This window comes from Jaculus jaculus, chromosome 1 (genome assembly GCF_020740685.1).
Source record: "Jaculus jaculus isolate mJacJac1 chromosome 1, mJacJac1.mat.Y.cur, whole genome shotgun sequence".
NCBI classification, from domain to species: Eukaryota; Metazoa; Chordata; class Mammalia; order Rodentia; family Dipodidae; genus Jaculus; species Jaculus jaculus.
In genome coordinates, this window is record NC_059102.1 from 182,997,619 (window position 1) to 183,015,996 (window position 18,378).

Here is an 18,378-nt window from a genome sequence, read left to right on the forward strand (position 1 = left end):
CACGTTCCTCCTTTGCAAACCTTGCCTAGCAAGTGCTCACTTCACCGGTGCAAGGACTAGCTTGAGGAAAGACACCTAGCTTCGGGCTGGGGGCATCGGACGGGAGCATTCATTGCTTCTGGCCTCGGGTTCCTCCTCTTAAGCAAGGCAGTGGTTGGTGATGTCTACCCTTGCCACTTCCCCGGGGCCCCGAGAAGGCTCAAATCCAAAGAGAAGGATGCGAACACGCCCGGGAAAGCGAGCCGAGCCAGGAGCGAGCCCCGGGCGTCATGACGTGCTCCCGGACGCCCTTCCCGCGGCCTGCACCGCTCACCCCCGAGCTCCGGGGTCCCGGGCACCCCGCCCCCGCCCCCGCGCCCAGACGCGCTGCAGGCGGCGCCCGCCCCCGGAGCTGCTGGGCTCGGCGGCCGCGGCGGCGGGGGAGAGCGAGGAGGAGGAGGAGGAGGAGGAGGAGGAGGAGGAGGAAGGGGAGGCGCCGAGGGAGGGGTCCTCGCCGCCGCGGGAGACCGCATCGCCGTCCCGTCACGGCGTCGGCGCCGGCTGGGGCCGAACCCGGAAGTGGCCGATCGCGCGCCCGCCGCCCGCCCGTCCCGCCGCCGCCTCCGCCGCCGCCGCCACCGCCACCGCGTCGGCCGCCGCCAGCGCCGCGCCGCACCCGCGCGCGGGAGGGAGCGAGCGAGCGAGCGAGCGAGGGAGGAGGCGCGCGGGCATCGGGAGCGCCGCCGCGGGAGGAACGGGGCCGCGGAGCGGAGCGCGCCCGGGCCGAGCGGGCCATGGCCGCGGGGGCCGCCGCAGGTGGCGGCGCGCGGTGAAGGCGAGCGCGGCGCCCCCTCCGGGGCGCATGGAACGCGGCTGGGCGGGCGGGCAGTGCCGGCGTCCGCGGCTGGAATGGTGCTGGCGGCGGCGGTCGGTGCCTGCGTTCTGAAGCCCGAGAGGAGCCACCATGGAGACGCCGCCGCTGCCTCCCGCGTGAGTGAGCGGAGGACGGGCGGGAGGTCGGCGGGCGGCCGCGGGGGCCGGAGCCGCTCGGGGACCGATGGGGACGAGCGCCCGCGCCCGGTGCCCGTCCGGCCGGGACCGAGGACGCCCGCTGAAGCGCCCGCGGGGGCCCGGGGCCGGCGGGAGGTGGGGGATGCGGGGCGTGATGGGGCGTCCTGCCTGCAGTCCCGAGGAGGTCGCGGACGGAAACTCCAGCCTGGCCAGGCAGTGACCGACGGGGTCTCTCTCCTTCCAGTCTTAGGCGGAGAGAAGATTCAGGATGGGGCTGTTGCGTGGGGCACCCTGATCGTCCTGTGGGTGCCTCCTTGAGGTGCATGGTGCCCATCTCGCCCACCCCTTTCTAATAGGGAGACACAGGATGCACAGAACTCCGTTGGGGGAAAAAAAAAAAGGAAAAAGAGGGGGAACTGGAAAGTACCGTCACCCGGTGTGTCCAAATGAATGAGATCTTAGGTGGCTTGGTTCTTTCGAATTTCTAATAGAATTAATATCCAGGGAGCTTTCACAGCACTCTAAATGAGCTGCGGCCGTTTAGGGCATGTGACCTCTTACCTGCCACTGCAGAAAATTTTATCCAGAAATCAGAGCATCTTCTGCTCCCCTGGTACCCGGGGCACATTGGTAGCATGAGCGACCTGCCAGGCACAGGTGTCTTTTTTTTTCTTCCCTAGGTGCTCAAGTACATTCAAGATCGCTTGCCGCAAAATTACCTTCTAGAAATATTATGTGGAAGATATTTATTCAGTACGAGGCTTTTATTTTTTAAATATGATTAAAGTGGTCTGCAAATCCCTAAGAGTTGGAAAAAGATTCAGTTTTGATCTCATTCCTTTAGTTTAACCTTTATGAACGTACAGGATCCCTTTGAATCTGACTCCTCAGACCTCATTCTGAAGAACAGTAGAACAGTGCATGTTCATGAGAGGTTATTCACTGTTCTTACCTTTTTTTTTTTTTTTTTTTTTTTGGTTAGATTTGGCTAGCTTCACCCCATCACAGTTAAACCCCATCAGCCTCTTGTGCCTGTTTGGCAGAATTCCAGGTAAAATACAGATAGTTGCACTGGGTGAACATTCACCCCCCCCCCCTTTTTGATGTTGAATCGTTTCAGGAGAACGAATGAGATTCTGAAACTACAGTTTCTAAGAGTGCATTACAGTATTTTGAGCTTGAGTGGTACAGGTCATGGGGATCTGAGTAGATGACAAACTCTTGAATCGCCCCTCCTGGACAGAGAGAAGAAGCAAGAGCTGACACTTCTTGATTGCTGTGGCTTTTGAGGCTCTGTGATCTGGTCATGCTGTCCAGCAGATTGGGCAAGGCTCCTGGACTCCCCTAGGAAACATGTTGGCAGATTGTTTCCTGCAGTCACAGCCCTGGAGATTTCTGACCAGGCTCAGGCACATTTACAGTAGGCTATGTCCTCTGCACATGGACAACACATTGTATGTGACATAGAACAGGTAGATTCGTTATTGGTGGTGAGCCTGCTCGTCTGGATCGGTTCTCTGCAGTCCCTTTTTACGTTTGAAAACAGAGTGAACTACAGGAGAGAACAAGGGGATCTCAGAATGCAGGTAAAAAGAAGGGCGTAGAAGGAGAGACATGGAAAATGATTTCAGTTGAAAAAGTGAAATAGATGTGTGTGGGCTAGTATGGCTAAAGCACATCTAGGGCAGCTCACTAAACCCAGCACAGTGGATGCCCATCACAATTCTTTGGCTTGAAGACTCCGTCAGTAGCCCTGGGACAATGAGATGCTGATTGGTGAAGGAAAACCTGGAATGCCAAGGTGCAGGAAGCAATTGTGGAAACTCCTTTTAATCACAGTGGGCTAAAGTTGCTGAGACTTTCATCATTTCCATCCACTTAATTAAAAGGACAAATGGGTTTTATTTTCATTTGGTGGCTCCAGAATTAACAAAATTCCAGAACTTGTTATGGTGCCACTTATGCTTCTGTAGACCAGACAGCTTGTTTCCTTCCCACACTCTGGCTTGTTTGCCACCACTCCCACTTACTCCCTTCCATCCTGGACCAAAGAGCTGGGCTTGAGAACCACAGGTAGGGGCTTTGGGGGGACCTCACTGACTGCCTTGCTAGAGCCAGCCTAGGACTGAGGCCCAGTGGTAGTTACTGGGAGTATGCAGGTTTTTATAAGCTTGGAGTTTTAGCCTGAGCTTTAAGGCAAAGAAAGATGTGTGAGCAGGGTTTAGTGTGCCTCTGGAAGGCAGAGACTCGGAATTCTCTCTGTGCGAGTATCTCTCTAGAAATTCGTTTGGTGTGCAAATATTTGAATACCTGTCTCTGCCTGGCACATTGCAAGGTGCTCGGGGTCATGCTTGTTTTAACAGCCAAGTTTTCGTTGCCCTCCGACCCGCCTTGCTTCCCTTTTTCCTTGTTAATGCGCTGTCTTGCATCTCTGTGCGGATTCTCATCTCCTCCAGGATGACCTCCTTCTGATCACTTTTGAGGCTTTTCCACTTTGTGGCCTCAACTTTTCCTCACCCTTTGATGATTCTCATTTTGATTGCAGTTAGCCTTTATATGTTTGACTTACTATTATTTTGCAGTTTGGAGTACATGCGGCATTGTGATTCTGTTACTTTTGGGTGTCTGGGTGATAAATTCACACCGTGAGACATTTGCTTGTGGTCAAACCTTAAAGGTATGCAACTAACAGTTGTAGGTGTAGCTTAATAGTGAAGGAATCTGAGGTGGTAAACTGAGCCATGCAAGAGGAAATGTAAACCGATCAGCCCTGGCCACTGGAATGCTCGTACATTTGTGCTTTTACAGTTAACTTGCATAAAGGCATTTTAAGTTAAAAGAAGACGAGATGTCAGAGTGAGCACAGCCCTCTTGGGCCTTTTCTTAACTGGCTTCTTTTCACAAGCCGGTCTATTCTCTGCAGACCTTCCCCCCCCCCCCCTTTTCCTTCACACAGCCAAGTAAATGTGCCTCAGGCAGAGCCTTATCTTTCTTTTGGTCAATGATTCTGCATCATTGGAGACACTTGTCATCTGAGGCGTTCGATAGAAGCAAACAACTTGTTAACCATGCTCTAAGGGATTTAGGCAGCTGAAGATGGTTTGCATTAGAGCTCTCAGCTCTTTGGATTTCACTGACCTGCTTTTTTTTTTTTTTTTTTTTTTTAAGTGAAGCCCAACAATTGCTACAATCTGTGTTTTGCCAAGTAGATGCATTGTTGGTAAAAGAGTAATTACCAACTATTACCATGTTTTATGAAAAAAAATGGCATTTTAAAGCCCCTCTGAACTATAAGGAAGGACTAATTATTATTATTTTTTTCTATGTAGGTTCTCACTCTAGCTCAGACTGACCTGGAATTAGCCATGTAGTCTCAGGGTGGTCTCGAACCTACGGCGATCCTCCTGCCTCTGCCTCCAGAGTGCTGAGATTAAAGGCGTGCACCACCACGCCTGCCCAGCTTGACTAGAGGGTAGTACTTGAGTAGATTTTACTTAATGAAAACTTGTTGAATTGTTCTCATGTTGTTTTAGAATCAAGTGTATTGAAGTTTGACATGTGCAGTTCACTAGAAGACTTTGATGTTCTTTCCAAGACTGAATTGCTATGAATTTGGAACCTTGTTACACAGTATTCTCAGTCACTTACTTGTCTTTTTAAAAATTTATTTGAGGGCTGGAGAGATGGCTTAGCAGTTAAGCGCTTGCCTGTGAAGCCTAAGGACCCCGGTTCAAGGCTCGGTTCCCCAGGTCCCACGTTAGCCAGATGCACAAGGGGGTGCACGTGTCTGGAGTTCGTTTGCAGAGGCTGGAAGCCCTGGCGCGCCCATTCTCTCTCTCCCTCTATCTGTCTTTCTCTCTATGTCTGTTGCTCTCAAATAAATAAATAAAAAATGAACAAAAAAAAATTAAAAAAAAATCTTTAAAAAAATTTATTTGAGAGAGAAAGAGAGAGAGAGAAACAAAGGGGGGATGGGCATGCCAGACCCTCCAGTGGCTGCAAGGGAACTCTAGACGCATGCACTACCGTGTGCTTACATGGGTCCTGGGTAATTGAGCCCTGCGTCTTTTGGCTTCTCAGGCCAACACCCTAATCTCTAAGCCGTCTCTCCAGCCCTTGCTTGTTTTTTTATAAAGGGCACTGGAGTATATTCTTACTGTTCAGTCATTCCTGAACAAAAATTAAGCACCTTTCATTTCACAGAGGAATCTCAGGCAAAGAGGTAAAGGTGCATACAATGCTTAGATGCTGTAATAGCTCACAAGATAATGCTAAGAGAAGCCATGTGTTGAAAGAAATATTCTCTATAGGGATAATTTGGAGGTATGTTTGGGAAATTATGTGGGTTCTGGAAGTAGTGTTTGTCTGTCTGTCCATCCATCCTTCCATCAATATTTGTACTTAAGACACATTCTCCATGTGTAGATCAGGTTGGCCTCCAACTCTGAATCCTCTGTCCTTAGCCTGCTGGATACTAGGATTACAGCATGCTCCACCATGCCTGGCTCATGGTTCACACTTAATGTATCCTGCCTCATGCTTCTGAGTTCTAGGGTCATCTGTATCTTAAATCTGCACCCAGCTTTGGAATTCTGAGTTTCTAATGGAGTATCTACTCTTAGCTCAGACCTAAACCCAGTGTCTCTAAAATTGAGTTCATAATCTGTTCTCGGATCGACTTCTCCACTTAGGAATGAGAAAACCATTCTTCTGGTTTCCCACATGAAACACTGAAATTGTCTTTGACTTCTCTGTCTTCCACAGTCTATCAGTGCTCAGGAACTGGAGAGACTTGATTTCCTGTGTCTACTCTGGCTTGCTCTCTGCTACCATTAATGGATTCTATCACTTGATAACTGAATTTTTCCAGTTGGTCACTTTTTGTGTGTGCATGTGGTGCTGGGAATTGACCCTAGGGCTTCATGTGTGCTAGGCCATCACTACTGAGCTATAACCCTAGTCCTCAGTGGTCTCCTCTTGAACTTACGAGTTTCTTTTTGGTCCACCTGCTATTTGTACCTTTCAATGTCTTAGCATCATGAAACAAGTCTTATCAAAACCATATACTCAACTGTGCAGTCTTGGTCTACCACATTTTAGCCTTCTTTTATACATCCAGGGTCATTATGGACTTTAGCCTCATAGACTTAACTCTGCCTCGTAAACCAGGGTCCTCCAGCCTTTTCCAATTGCTCTCACTTTCCTGTTTCTAGTTAAAATAACTTGAGGTTCTTCCGGGGCCCAATTTGAGCCCCATATTGTTTACAGTTTTTTTTTTCTATTTATTTCCGCTCACTCCAGCTCACTGATTCATTTCCATAGAAGGTGGATTCTTAATTTCATTGCTGACTTGTGCCATTTGTTAGCATTCAGATGTGCCTTACGAGTTAGATAGGAAACTGGAGAGGGATCCTGGGTCAGCCTTTCTTCCGTCCCTCATCAAACAGTGGATGTCTAGGATGTACATTTATTTATTTATTTATTTTAGGGACTCTCTGTAGCCCAGCTGACCTGCAATTCACTACGTAGTCTCAGAGTGGTCTTGAACTCATGGCCATCCTCCTACCTCTGCCACTACACCTGGTAGAGAGGTTGGCACAGAGGGAGAGAGAGAGAGAGAATGGGCATGCCAGGGCCTCTATATGCACCACCTTGTGTATCTGGCTTTACATGGGTACTGGGGAATCAAACTTGGGTCTTGAGGTTTTGCAGGTAAGCACCTTAACTGCTGAGCTGCCTCTCTAGCCCAAGGACGTACATTTATTAACAGCTGTGATTCTTTGTACATTGCTAATAATGTCAAATTGAGTGTTGAAAGACAATACATCTCTATACTCAGTTCAACTTTTTTTATTTATATATTTATTTATTTATTTATTTGAGAGCGACAGACACAGAGAGAACGACAGATAGAGGGAGAGAGAGAGAATGGGCGCACCAGGGCTTCCAGCCTCTGCAAACGAACTCCAGACGCGTGCGCCCCCTTGTGCATCTGGCTAACGTGGGACCTGGGGAACCAAGCCTTGAACCGGGGTCCTTAGGCTTCACAGGCAAGCGCTTAACCGCTAAGCCATCTCTCCAGCCCTCAGTTCAACTTTTTAAAAATGCTTTTATTTTTAATATTTATTTATTTATTTGAGAGAGAAAGAGAATGGGCACTCCTGGGCTTTCAGCTGCTGCAAACAAACTCCAGATGCACGTGCCACCTTGTGCATCTGGCTTACATGAGTCCTGGGGAATCAAACCTGGGTCCTTAACCACTAAGTGCCTTAACCACTAAGCCACCTCTCCAGCCCAACTTCAACAGTTTTTCTGTTTATATTCATATGGTATTTAATGCTTCTTCAGCTCCATCAGTAAGTGATATGTAGTTATCTCTCATGTTAGATATATTTGTAGTACAATTTTTCAAAAATTTCATTTTTAGTAACCTATACATGCACACAGAATACCATGATCATAATCCCCTCCCATCACCCTCTTTTGCATCCCCTTCCCAGTCCTTCCTCCAGTGAATAATTTCTTTCCAAGTAGTCCCTGGAACAAGCAGAGAGGAGGGAGAATGGGGGTGCCAGGAGCTCTTGCCATTGCAAATGAACCATACATGTGCCTTTTATACATCTTGCTTACATGGGTACTGGGGAATTGAATGCAGGTCATTAGGCTTTGCAAACAAGTGCCTTAAGTGGCTGAGCCATCTTTCCAGCCACTGGAACAATTTTTGATTTATAAGTAAACCCTCTGAAGCCCAGAAAGGTTAAGTGACTGAACCACGGGTCACTTACTTACTCAGCATTTGGTGAACAGAGCCATAGCTTGATCTTCTGCCTGTCTTCTAGTTTCTTTCCATTCTTATGTCAGAAAATCCAGCCTGTTGACTGAATGACCAGGTCACATCACTGCTCTGTAGTAATGGTTACCAGAAATAGGGGCAAAATGAAAACCACTATGAGTGAGAAGTGACAGGGCAATGTTTTAACTTACCCACTGTCTTCCTTTTCCCTATTTTAGTAATGGGCGCAGTAATGCTGTTAATTGTTTATGAAATAATCTTTAAAAGATGGATCTTGCATAAGACATGCTTTTACCCCAGTCCCTTTCCTGGTGATCGTCACTGTCAGGGACAAAAAGTGCCTGATTGTGCTCTGTTTGTCATGTAGGTGGGAGGGAAAGCGGGAGAGAGCAGAGTTGAACTGAAGAAGAGCTTTTTACAGCTCTATTGTTCTACTATCAGAGAGCAATTATGTTCCAACTTCCATCAACCTCTGCACTTCAGACATCCTAACCACCTCCTCCTGCCAGTGCTTCCCCGCACACTTAACATGAAGCCACACAGCCAAGTCCAAGGGGAGAAGGGAGATAATGCTTTTCTGCTCTCTAGTGGGCTCAGGGCCCATAAAATTGGGCATGTCTGCCTTCTCTGGATGGTTCCAGCTCTGGGAAATCAGAACTATAACTTTTTTTTTTAGAACTATAACTTGTAATAGTGTGTAACTGCAGCTAATGTATGCAGTGGCATTAGTATGAAATTATCTGTGAGATGTATAACTTGATGCAGAGTAGGAAGTTTGCATCTCACAGGACACTTCATACTCAAGTCTAAGCCTGCATACTGAAGATCCATCCCACTTTCTCTTTTCAAGGCCTTATACATTCCAAGTACATGTTCTTCTGAGCTGTAACTCCAATTCATACTCTTTTTCTGTAGGGCAGACATTAGCAGTTTAGTAATGTTTTTAAAAATATATATATTCATTTGCAACGGGGGCCGGGAATGAATCTGAGAATGAATGTACGTGCCAGGCTGCAGACAAACCAGATGCATGCACCGCTTTGTGTTTGGGGCTTTTTACGTGGGTACTGGGGAATTGAACCTGGGTCATTGGTCTTTGCAGGCAAGGGCCTTAACCCCTGAGCCATCTCTCCAGTCCCATTAGCATTGTTTTTAAAAAGCCATAGTTGGGGCTGGGGTGATGCCTCAGGGGTTAAGGGCACTTGCTCTACAAGCCTGCCAACCAGAGTTCGGATCCCTGGCCACCATGTCAAGCTGTAATACAGAGTGGTGCGCACATCTGGAATCTTAGTGCACCAGTGGGAGGCAGACTCAGGAGAATCCCAAAGCTCTCAGGCCAGCAAGTCTGGCTCTCTCAGTGGCTAACAACAGAGACATCCAACAGGTGCAAAGAGAAGACAACCCTGAGGTTTTCCTCTGATCTTTGTGTGTGCTGTGGCATGCACACGTGTGTGTGTGTGTGTGTGTGTGTTTGTGTGTGTGTGTATGTGTGCGCTCGCATGCACGTGCACACATGAATACACAATAAAAATTGTAGCTATTTGGTGAATGCTGTAAGTGTATAGATTATAGCAAGGGTACTGGCTTCATGCCTGAAACTCTAATTAGAGTTTCAATTTCATATACTTGATGAAAATTTGGAGGGTGTGTTTCTTTTTTTATTTTCCCTTAAATTTTATTAAATTAGAGAAATGGGGTTGGGGGGAGGATAGAGAATGAGTGCACCAGGGCCTCTAACCAGTGCAAACCATCTCCAGACACATTTGCCACCGGGTGTGCATCTGGCTTACATGGGTTCTGGGGAACTGAACCTGGGTCCTTAAGCTTCACAGGCAAGTGCCTTAACAGCTAAGCAATCTCTCCAGCCCAAGTATGTTCCTTTGACATTTATTAATTGCAAAAAATTGTAAACCACAACCCTACCACAAAGTATGGGTCTGATGGGGAAAACCCTGCTTTCACTGCTTTTCAGTATGTGGAGATAATTTGGTTATGATGAAACTGTGAGAACTTTTGTTGGGAAATGACATGACAAATATTAGTTAAGACATCATTTATGGTCTAATCTGTCTGTCAGATTTCCTGGTCTTGTGTTATTAAGTGGATTAGTGTTAATGACTTACCAGCTTCCAAATGCAAGTTGAATGGGGAAGACTGCGGAGAAAATTGGAGAAATATTATAAAGTAATAGGAAACTTCAAAGCAGGCCAGCATGGATGGTGACTTTGAAAACAACAGCTGCTGACGTGAATTTGGCAGAAATTTGTGAGTAATGGTGGGTGACTCATTGCAAGCTAGGGAGTCTTGCAGCTTTTGAGGTGAACAGGCAGGGGAGAACAGAGATGGTGGCCACCCAGGGGCCCAGTGTTTTTATGTCCTAAATGTGAGAATGTCCTTGGTTCCTTGGCCCATTTTGCAGTTGTATCATCCTCATGATTTGTAGCATTACTTCCTCCAGAGAAACTGCAAAAGATAAAACAGCCCATATTTTCTATAATGCTTCTTCTCATCTGGGATGATTGTTCCAGGGTGGGAGGTAAGTGGGTGGCATGTGTATTACATCACCTGTTGTTTTTCTAAATCATGCATAGCTGCTCCCGCCCCTACCCCTGGAGATCCCATCACTGATAGACCTAGTTCTGAAAAGGCCTTGCCTGACTCTGCACCCCAGAAGGGGTGGATATGCATAGTTGGGAAGAAAATTGATTTAAGTTTTTCTGACCCTTCTATTCCCTTTCATTAAAAAATCACTGTTCCAAAGTAAATGCTAAATACTTCAGGAAATTATTGGTCATATTTGGGGTGTTCTCAAAAAACTCATTTCAGTATGTTTCTACCTTTGCCTGGTTTTGCAGTCTGGGCTGTTTGAGGGAGTCCGTGCTGTTAGAGTATTTATTTCCTTGCTCTCTGAGAATTTAATTATTGCCAGTAGCGTGTGCTTCGGCAGAGTGACAAGGGCATCTCAGCTGAGAAGCCAGCCTTGCCCATGGCTGGGAGTTTGTGGAAGTAAGTCATTGCAGGAAGGTCTGAGGATTATCTCCTATAAAGGGCAGCTGTTCACTGAAATTCAAGCCCTTGGAAACCTTAACTCTTGTGGAGTATGTTTTGATAACAGTAGGCTATCGAGAAGTAGTCTATTATCAAATAAATCTTCTTGTGGTTGTAGAAGTTGGGAAGACTTCTTAGGCAAAGGGACCTTGAAAAAGTATCTTCTTTTGATATTTTAAAGAATACAGTTGGCAGATTTTTTCTTTTCTTTGTTTTTTTGAAAAGTCTACTCTTGGTTTCACTAGGGAAGCAGGGAGAAGGTGTGACTAGGCTCCTGTAACTTAGAGCAAGAGTGTCCAACCTGTTGTCTTTGCTAGGCCACACTGGATGAAAAATTGTCTTGGACCACACATTGGGGTAAAAATCCCCCCCACACCCCCTTAGCTGTTTGTCCTGAATATCTGCATGTGTTTCCACCTCTGGTTTTAGGCATGATGCATTATTTTCTGTTGTTCAATTCTACTTCTGAGTGAGAGACCACCTACTTCAAAGCCACATAGGAAATGGGAAATTATGGAAAAGGGCATTAGTGTTGAAAATAGTCCTGTTCAGCAGGGGTCCTGTGTTTGTAAGTGGCTCTCAGAACAGGGAACGTTTACAAAGGAAATTCAGTGTTATTTCTTATTCTTTTAGGTCTTTGAATCAAGTCTTTTGTGTGCACTTTCTAGAGTACATCAAAAAGAGGGGGAGCTTATAATAGCTTTAAGAATACCAATATGGGCATTGATTGTGCATGGTAGCTGCTTAATTCTTTAACGCCAGGCATTTACTTCTCAACTTTCCTCTTTCTTTCTTTTCCCTTTTCCCTTTTCCCTTTTCCCTTTTCCCTTTACCCTTTACCCTTTTCCCTTCCCTTCCCTTCCCCTTCCCCTTCCCCTTCCCCTCCTCTCTTCTTCCTTCTCCTCGTCTTCCCTTCTCCTTTTCCTTCTCCTCCCCTCTTTCTTCCCCTTTCCTTCCTTCCGTCAAGGTTTTGCTATGTAACCCAGGCTGACCTTGAACTTGAGATCATCTTGCCTCTGCAATGCTAGGATTACAGGTGTGCACCATCCCACCTTCCCTTAATTCCTTATTTTTTTAATTAAAAAATTTTTTATTTATTTATTTGAGAGAGACAGACAGAGAAAGAGGTGGGAGAGAGAGAGAGAGAGAGAGTATAGCAGGGCCTCCAACCACTGCAAATGAACTCCAGATGCATGTGCCACCTTGTGCATCTGGCTTACATGGGTTCTGGGGAATGGAACTTGGGTCCTTTGGCTTTATAGGCAAGTGCCTTAACTGCTAAGCCATCTCCAGCCCCTGATTTCATTTCTTTTTTGTAAATATTTTATTTATTTATTTGAGAGAGAGAGAAAAATTGGGCATAGCAGGGCCTCCAACCACTGCAAATGAACTCTAGATGCATGCCCCACCTTAAGCATCTAGCTTATATGTGTACTGGGGAATCAAACCTGGGTCCTTAGGCTTTGCAGGCAAGCACCTTAACCAGTAAGCCATTTCTCCAGCCTTTTGTTGTGTTTGATTTTTTGGTGGTAGGGTCTCACTCTAGCAAAAACACTGACCTGGAATTCACTATGTAGTCTCAGGCTGGCCTTGAACTCATTGCGATCCTCCTACGTCTGTCTTCCCAGTGCTGGGATTAAAGGCATGTGTCACCACACCCAGCTAATTCCTGATTCTTAAGCAGTTGGGAAAGTTCTTGATTATAACAATATTATTTTGGGGGCATTCTTGCTTCTGTTCTGAGTATTGAAAATTCTTCTGTGATAATTTTGCTAATAGCATAGTATTTCCCCTTTGTTGCAGTCTATAAAATATTAAATTATTTAGTATGCGTACCATATATGTGTGTGTGTATGTATTCCATGTTACATGGCTAGAGAGTTTGCCTGGGTGCCGGCTGTTGTCTTTACCATGAGAATGGGAATATCTGTCTTATATTAAATTGTTTCCCCAGTCCCCTCTTCAAGTGTAAATATCCTTTTACCGTCTGGCTTTTAGACCAGTGCTTTCCTCCCTAGCAGCCTTTTTAAAATCTCTTCCTGTACTCATGTACTCCCAAGGTCACTAGAGTGTACTTAATTTTTCCACACTAGCTGGGGATGCCCTGTGCTCACCCATTTGTTACAACCTTAAAATCCCTCCCAATTGTGTGTGTGTGCTAGTGGGCAGGAAAATAGCCTGTGTGTCTGCTTCTGGTAGGCAGTCTGTCAGGAATCAGCTGTCACTACTGGTGGCCCTTCTGGGGACAGGGGAATGACCAGACTATGTTGCATTTTAGAAGTTACGTTGATGTTGAAAGCTCACTTCTTGGCTTCAGACACCATTCATATAACAGTGATTCTTAGCAGGTATCTCTTGATGCCAGTGTTTATGTTAATTTGGTATCTTCACTTCATTGTATCAAACACTGTTGGTGTAAAAACATGTATAAAACTCGAGGCTTGGGCTGGAGAGATGGCAGCAGTTAAAAGCACTTGCTTGCAAAGCCTGAAAGCCTGGTGGACTGGGTTTGATTCCCCAGTACCCACAAAAAACAAGATGCACCAAGTAGGTATGTGTCCGGAATTTATTTGTAGTAGCAGGAGGCCCTGGCGCACCCTTACTTATCCTCTATTTGCCTCTTTCTGTGTGTCTCCCTCTCTCAAATAAATCAAAACATTAAAAAAAAATCCAGGTCTTAATCTTCCTAAACCCTAAACTGGGTCCATGTGTAGCCTCCCCCCCCTTCTCTCTTTTTTTTTCCCCCTCAAGGTAGGGTCTCACTCTATCCCAGGCTGACCTGGATTTCATGCTGTAGTTCTAGGCTGGCCTTGAACTGAGAGCAATCTTCCTACCTCTGCCTCCTGAGTGTTGGGACTAAAGATGTATTCCACCATGCCTGGCCCCATCTCTCTCTTGCTCTCTCTTTCTCTCTCTCTTTTTTTTTGAGGTAGGGTCTCGCTGTAGTCCAGGCTGACCTGGAATTCACTATGTAGTCTCAGGGTGGCCTCAAACTCACGGTGATCCTCCTACCTCTGCCTCTCGAGTGCTGGGATTACAGGTGTGCGCCACCATGCCCGGCTCCCATCTCTAGTTTTTAGAAATCTTTTTATTTATTTTCAAGCAGAGGTTGCAGTCAAGCATAGTGGTACATGCCTGTGTGACCATTTGGGAGATAGAGGTAGAAGGATCAGGTGTTCAAAGTCATCGCAAGCTACATAGTGATCTGGGTTACTGAAGACCCTGTCAGAGACTGGGTTGTGTCCCTCCTCTGTCATACCTGCTCCCTAAAGTCTCTGTGTGACCTGTGGGGCCCAGTCAGTCCTCAGTTCCAGCCCTTGGCTCCAGCCACAAACGTTCCAGGAGCATAAGGTCCTTGTTCCTTCCACGCAGACCTTCTCTCTCCTTCTAGTCCTTTGACCAGATCACAATCCCCTGTTACCTTGTTTTGCAGTGAACGTTCACCCCTTCACTGCCATCACCTTGTTCTTTTTACTCTTTTCTCTGCCCTACTTTTTTTTTCTGTAGCATTTACTTTTTTCTAGCATGCAGTCTACTTTTCTGATTTGTCAGGCTTATCGTGTCCCCTTTCCTCTGACTGCAAGAGATGCATTCCAAGTGCCTTAAGAATAGTCATGGTACGTGTTCCCCCACCCCAAAGTTGCCAAATGTGTTAATGATTGTACAAGCGCACAATACAGTATTTTATTTTTGTTTTGTTTTTGTAGCACCGTGGGAGTGCTGGGGTGAAAGGGTCACTACAGTATTCTTGTTGAGGGAGGAAAGGACGAGAAGGGCAGAATAAATGATCCTCACTTTCTCTTCTTTGAGTGCTGTGAATACAAGGGTTGTTTTCTAAGTCTTAATTTGGTACCATGATTTTTTATTTTAAGTTTATTTGAAATGTAATTCACACATAAAATCTACCAATACAGTCAGTGATGTTTAGTAAAATTACTGAATTTTAAGTCATGGCTTAAAAATTTTCCCTCAGGCCCATTGATTTGCAGTTAATTCTCTATTCTTTCCTCACATTCCTGATTTTTATCAGGATTTTTAAGTCTTGAAAAAATAATTCACATAATAGTACTCACATAGTTTTATGCTCTTAAAAATTATAAATTTAAAGCTGAAATTAAATCTCTTGTGTTTATTCTTAAACATTAGTGGCCAATCAGACTGAATGTCCTTTTACCCAGCTCTCTTTCACTACATTACTCACACTGTTTTTTTCCTCAGTCTTTTCATCTGTTAAATTGAATTAATAATGGCACTTAGCACATAGGGTAGTTGTGAGGGTTATGTATAACGAGACTTTAATGCTGTGCACAGCTGCCGCCTCACGGTAAATACTCAGTAGACATTAGCTAAGGTTAATGTCATATTATTGTAGGTCCAAAATATATGGGTAAATGTCTTTGCAGGAAGAGAGCAGATAACTCAATCAGATTCTGAAGTTTGTATAAATTCTGATCCAGGAGGGTCTTGTGTTGTAAAAAGTAAAAAGTGACTATAGCAAATTGTAAAAGCAAGAGATCATTTCCCAGTCTTTTTTTATTTGAAAAAAAAATCTGGTAGGCCACTCTCACTGAATTTGCTGTGTTCATCTCTGGTGGAACTTTGACACGGGTGAGGTAATTACCCACTTTTTTGTTGAAACCATAGTGACTGTCAGCAAGTGTTCTGAACTGTGTCTTCATCTTACCCCAGTGAGCAGGGGAGGGAGGTGTTCAGTGTATATATCCTGGAGCTTGACAAGCCAGAGCTAAATTATCTTTAATAAGATCGCCTTCTGTGTTTTGTTCTTTTCTCTATGCACAGATGCACAAAGCAGGGTCATCAGAAGCCTCTCGATTCAAAAGATGATAATACCGAAAAACACTGCCCTGTGACAGTGAATCCTTGGCACATGAAGAAAGCCTTTAAAGTCATGAACGAATTAAGAAGGTACTGTCTCCTTAATTCACATGTATCCATTGGTCTTTGTCTCCTTAATTCGCATGTAACCATTAGCCTTTTCCTTTTTATTTTTCATGTGTTGGTAAGGAAAGCTAATTTCCCCCACCCACTGAAGCTTTGATACAAGGAATATCAAAAGCTGTTTCTGTAAGTTTTTTTGTCAAGGGTAGAAAGATGGTGTTCTATCAGAAGTGTAGGTTGCGTAGACCTCCTCTGTTTAATAGGGTAGCCACTAGTGGCTAGTGTGAGCTTGGTATTCTCTGAGTAGAAATACACAATTGAGCTGGATGTGATGACACATTACTTTAGTTCTAGTACCCTGTAGGCTGAGATAAGAGGATCTTCGTGAGTTAAGGCCAGCTTGGGCTAAAGAGTAAATCCTAGGTCAGCTTGGGCTAGAATGAGACCCTGCCATAAAAACAAAACAAAAATGTAAAACATTAATTTTTAAAATATTGATTGCATGTTAAAATGACAACATACTAGGTATTTGGTTTTGAATGGAATATATTATTGAGGTTAATTTTGCTTTCACCTTTTTAGTAGGATTACTAGAAAATTGTGACTTACATTGTATTTGCATTAGCTAATACTGGTGAAGGCCTTCTAATGACTATCTTGTAGAATATGGAAGGGAACATTTGGACAGGAAGTAATGTCACTGCTTTTGTGTTGGTAGTTGTCATTGTGGTCATATGGATAGAGAGTGGTCATTTGCCCGTAGCTAAGGTGATTCTTGTGTATATTAAGAGCCATTGCTGTGTGCTGTGCTTGGGGGCACGCTCCTAATATCCTAGCATTTATGAAGCTGGGGCTAGAGGAGTTCATGTTGGGGGCTGGCTCAGGATGCACACACACACACACTCTCTCTCTCTCTCTCTCTCTCTCTCTCTCTCTCTCTCTCTCTCACACCCTGTCTCAAAAAATCCTTTGCAGTGTAAAGATTGACACTGCAAGCTGATTGAGTAAAAGGCCAGTAGATGTATTAACCATTTCAGTTTTGTTTGCCTACTGCCTTATGAAAGGTTTATTTTCCCCCAACACTCCTCTTGTGAAAGAACTTTCTATATACTCACCTGAAATGCTAAAAGCTTGGCCAGAAAGGGAGTGGCTTGAGCTTACTTGTCACCTCTCTGTGCCAAGTCTTCATAGAAGCTCTCTTTAACACATATTTATTTGTTTATGTTTAATTAAGCTAATGATGTAATTACTAGCTAACTGCTAGGTACTGAAGATACAATGGTAGGCTATACCAGATCTGTTCGCTTCCCTCATGGGACATAGGGTCTCCTGTAGGAAGCGGGCATTAATCAGAGGAATAATTCAGGGTAATTGCAGTGATAGTAAGGAGGGTTGCTTGGTTGGAAGGGATAAGTGATAATGATGGTCAGGAAAGGGTTTCCTGAGAAGGCAGGAATGAATGTGCTGAGATCTGAAGGAAGGTGCAGGAGGGGAGAGGCAGTCAGGAGAAGAGGGTACATGGGAAAACCGTGTAGCCGGCTTGAGGAATGGCAGTAACTGTGTTGGAGCTTCTGAGCACACATGGCCAGGCTGCAGAGGGTGAGACACCAAACCTAGAGCCTGGCATTTTGTTCTTTGTCAGGCATTGCCTTGAGGGAAAGCCATTGGAGAGCTTTAAGAAGGAAAGAGCCATGATCAGATTAGTACTTTGAAAAGAATTGTCTGCAGGGTGGGGGATAGATTGGAGAGGGATGGGAATGTGAATGCTGCATCACTGGACTTGTGCCTCATATGGTCTGGTAACATTTTACTTTATTTTTCAAAAATTTTATTGACAGCTTCCTTACCTATACACAATATGCTGTAATCATAATCCCTTCTCACTACCCTTTTTGTCCTTCCTGCCCTGTTCCCCCTCCACTGACCACCTTCTTTCCAACTAGTCCCTCTTCAGTGTTTTTTTTTTTTTTTTTTTTTTTTTCTTCCCTGAATTAGGGTCTCGCTCTAGCCCAGGCTGACCTGAGATTCACTATGAAGTCTCAGGGTGGCCTCAAACTCATCGTAATCCTCCTACCTCTGCCTCCCAAGGGCTGGGATTAAAGGCTTGCGCCATCACGCCTGGCTCTCTCTTCTATTTTGATGTTGGTAATATTTTCAAAGTATAAGTTTTCATTTATTCTTTGGAAGAATATGTAGCTGGACTGACCAGTAGACCTGGTGGGGCGGTTTCAGGATTTACTAGGGAGGAGGGCTGGATGATAAGGTCTGACTGTGTAGCCTGGGCTCATCATGAACTTGTGACTCTGCTGCCTCAGCCTCCTGAGTGTTGAGATTGAGGGTATGTGTCAAAATACCAGGCTGTTTCTACTTTAACATTCTGTTGTAACAGTTTGTTAGAATGTAAAATGCAATGGTTACTAAGTGAAAAACAGGAAAATACTGTGGTTATTTTAATGTTGGAACTTTAAAAAATATTTTATTATTTGCAAGGAAGGAGGGAGGGAGGCAGGGTAAGAAAGAGAATGAATATGGGCACACCAGGGGTTCCTGCCACTACAAACGACCTCCAGAGAGATGCTTGCACCTCACCACCTTGTGCATCTGGCTTTACATCGGTACTGGGCAATTGAACTTGGGGCATCAGCCTT

The 18,378-nt window shown here is 45.1% G+C and overlaps 1 protein-coding gene across 4 annotated transcripts in view; it reads left to right on the forward strand.

Annotated features, from left to right (window-relative positions):
* Positions 1-833: 833 nt before the first annotated feature.
* Klhl2 (kelch like family member 2) overlaps positions 834-18,378 on the forward strand; it is a 133,385-nt gene continuing 115,840 nt past the window's right edge. For 3 of the 4 annotated variants that reach the window (XM_045132071.1, XM_045132078.1, XM_045132086.1), the window contains exons 1-2: positions 834-969; positions 15,632-15,757. In XM_045132071.1, the coding sequence (XP_044988006.1) occupies positions 944-969; positions 15,632-15,757 (152 nt within the window). In that variant the 5' untranslated portion in view covers positions 834-943. The remainder of the gene's footprint in view (positions 970-15,631; positions 15,758-18,378) is intronic. The other variant, XM_045132097.1, reaches the window with a different exon arrangement.